Source organism: Gnatocerus cornutus, chromosome 1, assembly GCF_029298725.1.
Source record: "Gnatocerus cornutus isolate USDA-ARS CGAHR chromosome 1, icGnaCorn1.1, whole genome shotgun sequence".
NCBI classification, from domain to species: domain Eukaryota; kingdom Metazoa; phylum Arthropoda; class Insecta; order Coleoptera; family Tenebrionidae; genus Gnatocerus; species Gnatocerus cornutus.
In genome coordinates this window covers 10,000,001-10,012,802 of record NC_142233.1, presented here as the reverse complement: position 1 = coordinate 10,012,802, position 12,802 = coordinate 10,000,001, and the positions used below count along the sequence as shown (strand labels likewise).

Sequence of the window (12,802 nt, the reverse complement as noted above, 5' to 3'; positions counted from 1 at the left end):
TGATCATTTTTAAATCTAAATAAAGCAATGAAAATGAATATGAATTGGTATCTATCCTTTAATTTTAGGAGTAAACACTTATTTCTATGTTACAGCATTAGAATGACAATATTCTATGTTCAAAAACATACCAAAACAAGCTTCATTCTTAAACGATTTGTGGTGATTTTCATTCTGACACTATAAATCGTGCTAAAATGAAAAGTTACTAAAAATCGTTGAAGAATGGCCTATTTCAGGACAATTTTTGTTAACGAAAAACTCGAAATTAAGCTGTAATATACAGGGTATATTTAAAATGCATGTACAAAACAATTCTGCGCTATTCTAGAAGGAAAATGAAGTATGAAGAACAAATTTTAACTCAAAAACTGACAAGATAAAATTAACCCTAATCCACGTACTTTCTACACCACTGGCAAAAAACATGCCTGGAATGATTTGTTTCCCAAGCAGCAATTCGATTTTTAATTCACTTTTAACTCAGTAGCGCACAAGGAGATTTATTAAAATCTTTGTGTAATTTTATCTCGAAAACAAAAAGACTTACTATAACTTTTTTCTCTTATTAGGCTTAGATTGTGACAAGGAATTACCGTACATGCATTTCAAAAACACCTGTAGAAAATTCGTTGCAGAGACCAATTCCAGCTGTGTGGCTCATCCAAATTTCATCATATCATGAGACATATCATGAGTTGCTATAATATTAAACTTTTAGGTCATTATGACAAATTTACATTTAAAATTTTCAAAAACTTGAAATTTCAAATTCAATTATAGTCGGAATTTTGTAACTTTGGTTTAACCCCGCCCACATGGACAAATGACGATTTGATGTTGTCGAATCAAGGAATGGCTAGCCTTCGTTACACAACATAATCAAAAATTTGACAACTCTAGTGTCACACTTTAATTTAATTAATCGTGAAACCTTCGTCGATTTTGATCTTGTTTCGTTTTCTAATGTGTAGACATTTCTACCCCGGCTTCTGGCAAATATCAACTAACTATCAAAATGTTGCATAGTAAATCAGACTTCTACCTAAAATTCAATTGGCCCAAAAGGTAGGCGGAGTTAAACCAAAGTTATAAAATTCTGACTATACAGGCTGTCCCAGAACTCACGCCCCAGAGAGAAAGGGCTTATGAAGGCAACAATTCTGAACCAAAATTTTGAAACCATAATTTTTTAACTCAAAAAATAACCGAGATAAGACAAAAAAACTGTAGCTAATCCCGAAGCTGAACAGAATTTGAAAATTGGTAACTATGGACACATACTATCATCCATTGGTCAGTTAAGCATTAGACTCTCGTTGCCTAGGAAATTGGGATGGTCATTTACTCCACTTCTCGAATAAGCTTTTGGGATTGGTTGTTAACTTTTTATCAGTTCTCGAATACTATTAAACTTAGTCAATTTTTGTTTTGAAATTTATCATCTGTATTGCTGTCGGCACCCTCCCTTGCTCTCTGGGGCGCGAGTTCTGGGACACCCTGTAGTAGTTTACATAAAGTTATTTGACCATTCATTTTTGTTTGAAAGCAATTTTTCTCATGTTTTTCTTAATCGTCAAGCGTTTGCACGCCATATAAATAATAATAATAAATAATATCTATTTACAAAACATAACAGTTTCGAAGGTTGGCGAAAACAGAACATCCTAAACATGACAGTTGGCGATAGTGGTAACTAAATGGACAATTGACTTTTCTAAAATTCAATTTTCAAGATTCAAATTCGACTAGCATTTTACTTTGTAAGGGAAAAAAGAAAGAAATTGATAATTTCTACTTTGAAAGTTATTGGGCAATATTAATAAAAATCAGTATTTACTATTAAGCACATACTTACAAGTATAAGCATTTACTTTTAAGCATAAGCAAATGCAATCAGTAGATACTAAAATTCCTATTAATAACCAAATGCTAATACTTAGAAGCATATGCTGCAGTAACATAAGTATGTACTGCTATTTTATCTAAGTAAAAGAAGTTATCAGGCAGTGAGTGGTGAGGTAGGAATGTGTTTTTAATGTTTATCTCCAAAAGGTAAGTATTATTTCAATTAGTTGTGGTTTACTATCGAAAATGTCAGATTCGGGGAGCAGTTCGCAAGAAGATCCGTGCCCAAAAAAAGACACAGAGGTGGAATTTTTTGCCAATTTTGTCAGGAAACATCCCGAAATTATTAGTAGAAGCAAATTAGCAAATGTTTTGCAGAGAAAAAAAGTGGCATTAGCCACATTAAAATTTGATTTTGAAGGTATGCATTAATAATGAAATAAATAAAAAAATAGTTAAAATGAATAATTAATTTTATTTACAGCAACATTTGGAAAGATTACGACAGAAAAAAAAATAAAACAAGTAAATAATTTAAAAGCTTTTGTTAAAAAAACCTGACAACTGCTGAATTACATAGGATTCGCCTGTTGAATACGAAACTGGAACAACAGAAAGCCGAAACCTCACCAGTAGAAAATATATTGACGGAGGGAGAACAAGAATTTTTGATTTTGCCATAATTTTTTATACAGGGTGATTTTTTTAAAACGGCAGGCGTTGTAGAATTTTTATTTATGAACCGATTTCAAAAATTTAAAAAGCAAATTAAATGATTTTTAATTTACTATAAACTGATGATTTTAAAAATTTTCTAAATGTCTTAGTATCTTTTGGGCGATACTCAACTTTCTTATTTTAAATTGGAACCCATATATTTTTTTTTCATAATTTGGAAGATATTAATTTTCTTGATTCAGAAATGTGCAATATGTTCTACTTCTACCAAAAATATTCTTAAAAAAATTATCAAAATTAAAAAAAAATAAGCAATAAAAGTTAATAAAATCTATTGCATGGTGTCAAATAAAAGAATGCCGTTATTGTAATGTCAAAAGGCAGCAAATAACAGAAAAGATCGGCATTTTTTTTTGAAATTATTAATAACAAAAGACAATAATAATTACAAATCAGAAAAAACAACTACCGAATTTAATTAAAATACTGTTGAAACGCCATCCCGTTTTTTTCATTGCACAATTGACACCATGCACCTAGATTTTATTAACTTTCATTGCCTAAATTTTTTCATTTTTGATTTTTTTTTTAAATATTTTTTGTAAAAGTAGAACATATTACACCATTCTGAATCAAGAAAATTAATATCTTCTAAATTATGAAAAAAAAAATATGGGTGTCAATTTAAAATAAGAAAGTTGAGTATCGCCCAAAAGATACTAAGACATTTAGAAAAATTTTAAAATCACCAGTTTATAGTAAATTAAAAACCATTTAATTTGTTTTTTAAATTTTTGAAATCGGTTCATAAATAAAAATTCTACAACGCCTGCCGTTTTAAAAAAATCACCCTGTATCACCATGTTGTAGTTGCTTTTTTCTGAGTTCAAAATTGAAAAACAAAACAAAGTATGTGCTTTTTAAACTAAGGTTTAAGTTTTCTTTTGTAAACGATCTGTTTGATTAACATTTTTATAACAATTTCATTGTTAGAAATTAGATTTCTTCCAGTTAATAATATTCTGTATCAAAAAAAGTTAAAGTAAAATTTGATTAGAAAGTGTTTAGCCGCTTTGTTTCGAGTTTCGACATTATTGTTACCAAGAAAGTGATGTAAACCGATACAATTGTATAAACTCGCGTTCAGATGGATTTTGACGCCTTGGTTTGTATGTTTTTGGTGCTCTGGGTATCGCAAACATCTTTACAAGTTGATTATTTCGTACTATAAAATTTCATTAGCACGATCACCAGCAGACTGATAAATTTGCAAGCATATGCTGATAGCTGTCAGTAAATACTTACTTTTATTAATGTACTTTATAGTAAATACTACTATTTGGTGGTTACATCAGTAAATGCTAATGCTGATATATCTAATGCTAATAGCATCAGTTTAAACTTGAATTTTAATAATATACGTAGAAGTATTTACTTACAAATTTGGTAGCATCAGCATGTTCTACTTGTTATTAATATTGCCCAATAACTTGATACTTAACAGTTTCCTTAAATAACCCAAAATAACATAAATGGATCTGACACTAAGAACAAACTTTAAAGTACAATCCCAAAGAAAATTAAATTTGTGCAAATCGCCAGATGCACTCTAATTTACAAAAAATTATGGTAATTTAATTTTTAAGTTTTGTGAATGAATATTATATTAATTTTCTCTGCAATTAAAAAAAAAATTAAAATGTGAATTTTAAGTTTAAGCATTTTTTTGTAATAACTTTTTTATCATATAAATATCTAATTATACAGCATAAAGTAAATAAATATTTCATCAAAATGTGATTCGAAATGACAGCATTATTTCTCTTATTATTTCATACGATTCTGAGAGCACAAACTAAAATGTCAAAGTGCAAAAAACAATTTTAGAAGTTGAGAGTGGATTAACTACCGACGCTACTACAGGACTGTAATTGTAACAATTTGGTCATTTATACTTCCTCAGAAGTGCAAAGTATAATACATTAAGAACACAACCGTCATTTTTGTTGTGCTATTGTGTCAGTTAGGAACAGACATGACTTCTCCATATCACCGCATGCTTTAACGACAAATTCTTTCGCTCACTCGATACGTTATTTGCACGTTTCAATATTTTTTGCATGCTTGGAGTTCAAGTTTTAAAATTTCAACAAAGATTGATGTAGTTCCACTTTTTTATCTTTTTACATCAAACACAAAGGAATGCATTAATCAGTGCATGCACAAAACTAAGAAACTCGATGGAATGAATCTTCATAGCTAAGTAGATAGAATTTAACTGTGCTCCTTGAACTTTCAACTTAATCAAAGACCACAGTTTGAGCTTTGTTTTCGGAAATCTGAGGATCTACGTTCGCTCTTCATTTATGCATCCGGAAACAGAAACCAACACTACAGGAATCTGATAAAGAGAGTCAGTAGAGTATTTAGAGTTGCCTATTCTACCTGTAACAATCATCATCAACATAAAAACACTCAAACCACGACATTCATGACGTATTAAAGCGACTGGGAAATAGTCGAGAGTTTCTCGTATGACTTGTCGCTTTAATTTCTTTAAACATCAAAACTGGATAGGTGAAACGACAGAGGTAAAACCGAGAAAGGAAGAAACGAAACACAAAAGGTAGGCAACAGTATTAAATACTCTACTGACCTTGCTAGAGTCTAAAATGACACTGACTGAAGTCGACTGAAAAAGAAAAAAATCATAAATAAATACTCAACAACACAGAAAATATCAAAATCCATAAATATTTGTTCTAACGACGCCGTACATTATTTAGTGGATCCCTAATTCGTCTGTTATTTTTCTGTTCCTTCACCTAACATTACCAAGGGTCGTAGATTGGGGCGAAATCAATAAAGAACGTAGGTAGCATCAAGGACGAGAGCCGGAATTGTGTCGGATCTTACTGTTAAAAATTAGCAATCGATAGTCATGCAGGTGATAAGCGAGCAGCTTTAGAAGGTGTGAAAGGAGAAAGCAGCTGTAAGATCTGACTCACCAGAGCTTGAGCGGCCGTTTGGTGCTGGAAACAACGAAGCATACATTTAGTAAACATAAACAGGAAATACAGATAAGAGATAGTTAAGCTAATGGAACAGAAGAAAGTACAAGCATTGGCGACGCGCTTTCCAAAAAATAACAGAGTGCTACTATTTTCAGTGCCAACAAGAATATGCAATTATGCTACCATTCGCAACACTCATATATCTTCGGTTTTGTCGATCAAAAAACCCAAATTCATTATTTATACAGAGATCATCCGCCATGCACAAGTTAATGGAGAGAGTTGGAATTGCTTTTACAGCGGTTCAAGCACGTTTTCTTGTAGCTCTTAAATGTTAAATGTCCAGGAGTTTTCGCAAGCTGCAGGGGTTATAATACCATTTATTGATAAATGCATTCCAGTGCGAAATGTCGCCATAAAAACTTGTTTGCAATCGGGGAAGCCCACATTGTTGACATTAGTATATCTACGGATGTTTTTTTAGTAATCTCGCTGGTTTAGTAGTTTGAAACTACATCTTTATTTTTATCGGTAATAATGAAGTTATTACTTCATGCAAAATATGACACTAGTTTTATCACACTTCTTTATAGGACGAGAGAAGAATTTTATTGGTGCCTATAAACAAGAAGAACTATATATTTTTAAAGTCACATTGAAGCCATAATATTTAGGAAAATAGTAAGTTATATCCATCATTTATTGACTAGTTTGAAAAAAACTTGCCATGATAAAGATGACTTGTCTCAAATTGTTTTCATATTTACCTGAGAACGATAATAATGCACGCTAAGTTAAATTGTCTAATTTCAATCTTGTTGTCAACTGAAATTAAGCACATCTGATCAATATTTGACGACTAACTGCCACTTGCACCACTTTTGATTAAATTTAACTTCTAATTAAATTGCGTTGTTACCGTTGTCTGGGAAATTATAATCATATCTAACGAATTTAACAAAAAGTTCAAGTTAATCATAAGCGGTGCAAGTGTCGGTCAAATTGGAAAATGTTTTTGTAAGTGGTAAAAAACTAAAATGAGTTTTTAACTTTTCAAAGTGTAAATTGTCAAGTTTAATAATCTGGAAAACTAGAGAGGTGGAAATCAAATTATTTGCAGTACTTAGAAGTACTTAAAAGCACGAAGGACAGTTAAAAGTATATTTTGAGTGAAGTTGTGTGTTATGTGTATTATCTGTTGTCTATTCAAACATTTTCGGGCGTGAACAGACAAATTGTACACTCTGCAGTTAATTAAAATCAGAAAGCTAGGAAATCGAAGATTGAACACAAAACAATCAAACCTGCATATAAGAATCTGTGTAGATATTTTAATCCTCCTGGAGAGCTTACCGCTATACAACTGCCTCATTTACATTTTAGCAGGCTTGCGTTGCCAGGTATTGTGGAATGTAATCTGACTATCTACTACATTCAATTCAGCGATTTAACGAATACGATAGTATTTATTTGTTTAATGTTTACATAAAATGTACAATGATTAATCGTGTTACAAATAACGGGTGTTCAAATACATTTTTTTCTTTATTTTCTCCGTGGAAACTCAACGTATGACGCATCAGTTATTTTCTAACTTTAATTATTGCTGTCCTGGTAGAATTGTTAAAAATTCCGTAAAATATTACATAGTGAAAAGGAAAAAATATACGGAAAAAGCGAAAATATTATACAATACATTATACCGTATGAGCAACAAAATTTTAGATAATAGGAGGCCATGAAAAACAAATGAATTTGTCGTTGATTGTCTAAACTAAGCCGTCAAAATTTGACAGTTCTCGGCATGGCATCTTTGGATGGTGATTATTTTATTATGGTATGGATTGGTGTGCAGTTATTTGAAGAAATCGGGAGCGTGCATCGTAGCAATGGTTCTGGCAGAACAAGAAGTTCAAAGAGCCGAAGACATCAAAGATTCAAGCACATATGATTGGGTATGACAACAAAAGCCGACATACGTTTCCAAAACAAAAGTTTGTAGACAGCCACCCTTTATCTAAAGTTTTTTTGCTCATATGGTATATGTACAGGATCACACATGATTATTTCCAAAAGCGATAAAAACTTGCATATTTGCATTCGTTTCTAGGTTTGATCACCGATAGTTTGGCGTCTCGACGCCTAAGAAATGTAATATTTAAATTTTTGTGGAATAGCTAAAACAATTTTTTTTCAACGTGACAGTATTGAAAATAGTACTGTTTTTATTCTAAATTGTATGCAAATTGTGTTTGAAATTTTTGAAAAGAACGCTGTTTTGTCAAGTTAGTTTTCATATAGTACCTACTTTATGGTCTCCATGTTTCATTTGCAATGTTAGACGTATAATAAACAAATGGAATTTTACCAAATTATTACGAAAACGATAATAAGCTACAGGCATTAGTCTGAAACATTTAGCTCAAATTTGTTTCTTGGCACTTCAGCTGTGTACCTTCCTGCGGGGACTGATATACCTATGCTGACACTATAATCAAAAAGTGATAAACTTGCACTAGAATATTATAGCATTGATGAAGTGTATGTGAATTTAAATTTAGTTTTATCTGAACATTTTTAAAAATTACTGGAGGAAAGGAAATATTCGTTTTCAAGTAAATAGATTATCGAAACATGAATATTGTAGATTCATAATAACATAGTTACTGTTTCATAATAGCTTAGTTACCATTTCATAATAGCATAGTTGTCATCAATCATAGTATTATCTTCATTCATTTATATTGATTGTAACATAAAACATCTTGAGAAATGCTTTCCTTGCCGTTTTATGGCTGTATCATCGCGTTTAGAACTTCCGTCAAAAATTGGAAATTTGCAGAACTGTTGTGTGGTAGCATTACCAACTTCGTTCATGTTTCAATAAAGTTTTGTATTTATTACGGATATTAACTAATTCATAAAAAAACAGACGTTAACAAGTAACGTCCTCATTCATTATGAATTACTTAATATCCTTTTCAAATAAATAGCTATAATTTGTATGTACCGCCACTGACAAATGATGTCAAATGTGAAAGTTTCTTCCTCTCGTTTTTGTCATATCCAAATCACTGTATTTTTAGTCAAATCTTTATTAATTTTTTGAGCCTTGATTAGTCATTTTACGACCTTACAACTTATAACATAACTTTTAAAAGAATGGCTAAAAATTTTTTTTTACATAGACTTCTGTAGGCAACAATAGTTGGTGCTTCACTTTACTTTACTTTGTATAGTTTATCAGGTATATTGTATAAATATGATGATAATAATATAACGCGTTTCAAACTTTTTTGAAAAACAGAACTTTTTATTTATCTAATAGAAACTTGCGAGTCTGTTCTGTTTAATTTTAAGCATTATCATGTGCGATGGTGGTGTAATGGTCAGCATAGTTGCCTTCCAAGCAGTTGATCCGGGTTCGATTCCCGGCCATCGCATCGTTTTTTTTTCTTCCAAAGTGACTTCTTTTGACACTTTATTTTACTTTTGATTACTTTTAGGCTCTGATTTCAACTTTTTGAGTTTTTTTGATACCGTATTTAAAATCTAATCTAATTTTTTCTTTACATTAATACTAGCATTTGTTTTACTAGGCTGGATACTGTTCTTAAATGGGAGGAAAGTATTTTTAAAGTATTTTTCCAGCGTGTTAAACACAAAATTGTGTTTGCGATAACTTATAGACTTCAGCTTTGAATTTGAAACGTCATTCACTCATTTAGAAAAATTTTACCAGTTGGGAGATAGGTTGGTAGCACCGCATTCAAACGGAACCAATTGAAGATTAATTTAAATGCAAATAAATATTAGAATTTTATGCTTCAATAAACTTTATCTAAAACTTTAACACGAATTGAAACAATTTACATACATTTATGCAGTGATAACAACTATCAAAGTAAAACCAACTATTCTAAATGTTACGTTTGACTGCTTAGATTTACAAAAAATAATTTTCTTGGCCTAAATAAGTCTCAGAAATGCCCACGAAACATGAACATGACGAATGCGCGTTTTTCCGACGGCCACTATAAAATATGCCACATTTCATATAGTTTTCCCTTAGTGAAAATTTAAAATTACACACAGTTTCAGCACAAAGACGAACGAAGAGCCTACCCGTGTGGAATGAAAAATTTGAGATCTCTGATTGACCAACAGCTATACCAGAGCTCATTACTATCGGTCCACTCATTAAAAAGTTAAGTTGGCAGCTGCCCCTAGCGATTTTTATCCATAACAGTTGACAGCGAAAGCGTTTTACTTTGACGCAACTGTGACATGCGTAGAAGCTAATCGTTTTACGTAAGGTTGCCAAAACTTGTTAAATCTCTATTAACACCTTTCTTTTCCAACAAATGTTTGATTAATTTGCGAATAATACACTCAACTTTTACAACGTATTAACCTCAAAAATCGCCACCTTCAATTTTTCCCTAATTTTCTCCCTAAAGAATTAAAAGCCTGATTTACACCCAAGAATTTTTGAAAATTTACACAGGAGAGTGGACTGGTAAAGTCCGTATTTTTATTAAAAAACCACCAACACCGCACTCTCCCAGCACTTTACAACCGGCAACATCGTCGATGGTGACTTTTTGGTGATAAAATCAAATAGATTAGCTGCCTAATTGACAATTTGATTACACAAAACGGCCTTTCAGACTGTGGCGAGTCTTTTCGCTATTAAATCGTTTGATTTGCAATCCAACAGACTGTACTGTAAACCCAGTTGACATATACCTAGTAAATTTTATGGCCACATTATGAGAGGGCCGGGCAGTACTAATTCTTGCGATTGGGGACCATAAATGAGCACGAAATGAGTGCGGGCCTATTCAACCATCGGTCAACCCTCTACCTAGAAACTTGTTGGCTGCAGTTTACAACACCCAGTTTTATTTCTATGGGTGGTTTGACTTAAGCCATAAAATGTTTACTAGGTATATGTCAACTGAGGTTACTATAAAAGAAACGTTTTTAACGGAAACACTGCCTAATTTTCAGAAATGTCAAAAATGTGACAACTATTTTCTCACCAAAAATGTCCCTAGGCAACGTTGCCGGTTGTAATGCAGGGGAAAATTGCGGTGTTGGTGGGTTTGAAAAAGAAACGGACTTTAGAAATGAGCTAGACTTTATGTTGTTTTCGCAAGTTGACTGAATCGATAGTAGCTCTTGTATAGGTAAATCTAACACAATTTTCTTCGCAATTTTTCCAGAATTCTGTATTAATTTTATGCGAAAATAGTATTTTTTTTGTATTGTTTTAAATAATCAACTGATGCTAACTATAACTAAAATCCGAAAAGAACAATATTTGAGAAATAATAATTATTAATCATATACTTAAAAAGAAATTTGCCTGTGCTTTTGGAAGCTTTAACTAAAAAATGTTGCTTATAACACGTACCTAAAAAGTTTTGCAGACTTATCTGCTGTTTCAATAAAGATTAGTCCGCAAAAATTGTATTTAGGCACTGGTAACAAAAATGTAACCAAAAATTGACATTTTAATTGTCACTTTAATTTAGAAATGACATTATTTGAGACCCAAGCGCGTAAAAGTGATCCAACGAGTGTTATTTTGACCGGAATTAAAATTGTAAATAAGCTACCGCGTTGTACCTTTTTTTTTAGATTTAAAAAACTTGGGATTTTTATAATTTATTCCACACAACACTGCGGAAATTCTGTCAAATAAAGTGTCAAATTTTAAATAATTGTCAGAACTGTCCCTTACTGATTTATTGTAAAATTTTGCATTTTGCTGTGATTATAGAAAAAACTTGTTTTTAACTCATGCGTAATGGATGTTACGCGCACATATCTTGCCAAGTTTCATTACGGCTTTGTTGGACAAATCAAATAGCTAGATATTTTTTATAAATTAATAGAAGACCAGAAGTCTGTTCTGTTTAGTTTTAAATGATATCATGTGCGATGGTGGTGTAATGGTCAGCATAGTTGCCTTCCAAGCAGTTGATCCGGGTTCGATTCCCGGCCATCGCATCTTTTTTTTTCTAAAGTTCAATAAGTAATCTGCCTTTATTACTTTATAATCCTTATTACTTTTATACTCTTGTCTCAATTTTTTATTTCGTTAGTTGAAATTTAGTAAATTCGTTTCTTGTCGTTGGTATTTTTGACATTATTTTAATCTAATCGATCTCCGATTTTGTTGGAAAATTTTACTCAGCAAAATATTTATAAATAATTACAAATATCGAGAGATCAAATAAAATCTCATCTTCACTTACCTTTGGGACGGCTGCCAATTTTGAGGTTATAAGATCAAAACTGTCTTGAAATGCAAAAAATGGAAAGCAAAAGTCCGTGTTGTGATTAGTTTTTGATAAGAGAACTTTTTGCGCATTAAACATGACAACGTTGTCAAAATCGTTCATTAAAATTTTCACAAAATTTCCTGTTTGGGAACGTCAAATTACTTGACAGAAACAGAGACTGTTTTTATTTTTATTTGATCTCTCGATATAAAAGTCACATCACTGCAAAGTTAACTATCATTCATAATATTCTTCTTATCCTAAAAAAAACGATTAGGAGCTAAATCTTATATTTATGATACTACGCTTATCATAAAAATGTTGATTTATTGCAGCAACCATCGATTTTGATACACAAACAAAACCTTTGTCGGTATAAAAAGATAAATGAGAAACGCGACTTTCACCCTCTTTTAAGTTTCCACACTTGAGATCAAGCGTAAGAGGCCAAGCTTTTACCGAAATTGAGAGTATTTTATATTACGTGTCAACTTCAACATGATTTTGAATAAAAAATATGTAAATAGTATCCTACTACATCGACACAAATATAGCAAACAATGGAGTTATTCCAACAAAGTGTAACATACAGAATGTCCGGAAAGTCGCGCAACACCGTGAAACTGTATCATCGGACAATGCCATAGATCACCGGAAAAATGTTAAAAAAAATACTGGAAATTTAAATTATAGGAGGGTACAGTTCTGCAATGTTGCCATTTTCCTAATTTTCTTTTGCTCCTCCTGCGAAAACAGAGAGTCTGGAATTTTTTTCAAAATTTTTTTGGTATTCTGGGGGACCACACAATTACCCCCTTTCAAGGTGGTGCGTCACTTTCCGGACAGCCTGTATTATAAATTATGCAAGCATACAGGTGGTCCACGATGAAATTTTCCTTAAATATGTAAATGATGGAAATTTTAATAAATCAATTAATTTTAATAATTTTAAATGGAAAATAATAAAGT

The 12,802-nt window shown here is 31.6% G+C and overlaps 1 protein-coding gene and 2 non-coding genes across 8 annotated transcripts in view; 2 read left to right on the top strand and 1 right to left on the bottom strand.

Moving 5' to 3' along the window:
• Window positions 1-12,802, bottom strand: part of LOC148180249 (sodium/potassium/calcium exchanger Nckx30C-like) — a 104,087-nt gene that overhangs the window by 82,940 nt on the left and 8,345 nt on the right. For 3 of the 6 annotated variants that reach the window (XM_088032877.1, XM_088032840.1, XM_088032857.1), the window contains exon 2: window positions 5,183-5,218. The exons of 2 other annotated variants lie outside the window; for them this stretch is intronic. In XM_088032877.1, coding sequence (XP_087889003.1) covers window positions 5,183-5,218 — 36 coding nt within the window. Of the gene's footprint in view, window positions 1-5,182; window positions 5,219-5,534; window positions 5,559-12,802 lie in introns of all 6 variants that reach the window. One more of the 6 variants, XM_088032849.1, reaches the window with a different exon arrangement.
• TRNAG-UCC (transfer RNA glycine (anticodon UCC)) lies at window positions 8,912-8,983 on the top strand. Its single transcript has one exon. It is a non-coding gene; the product is annotated as a tRNA-Gly (tRNA).
• TRNAG-UCC (transfer RNA glycine (anticodon UCC)) lies at window positions 11,487-11,558 on the top strand. Its single transcript has one exon. It is a non-coding gene; the product is annotated as a tRNA-Gly (tRNA).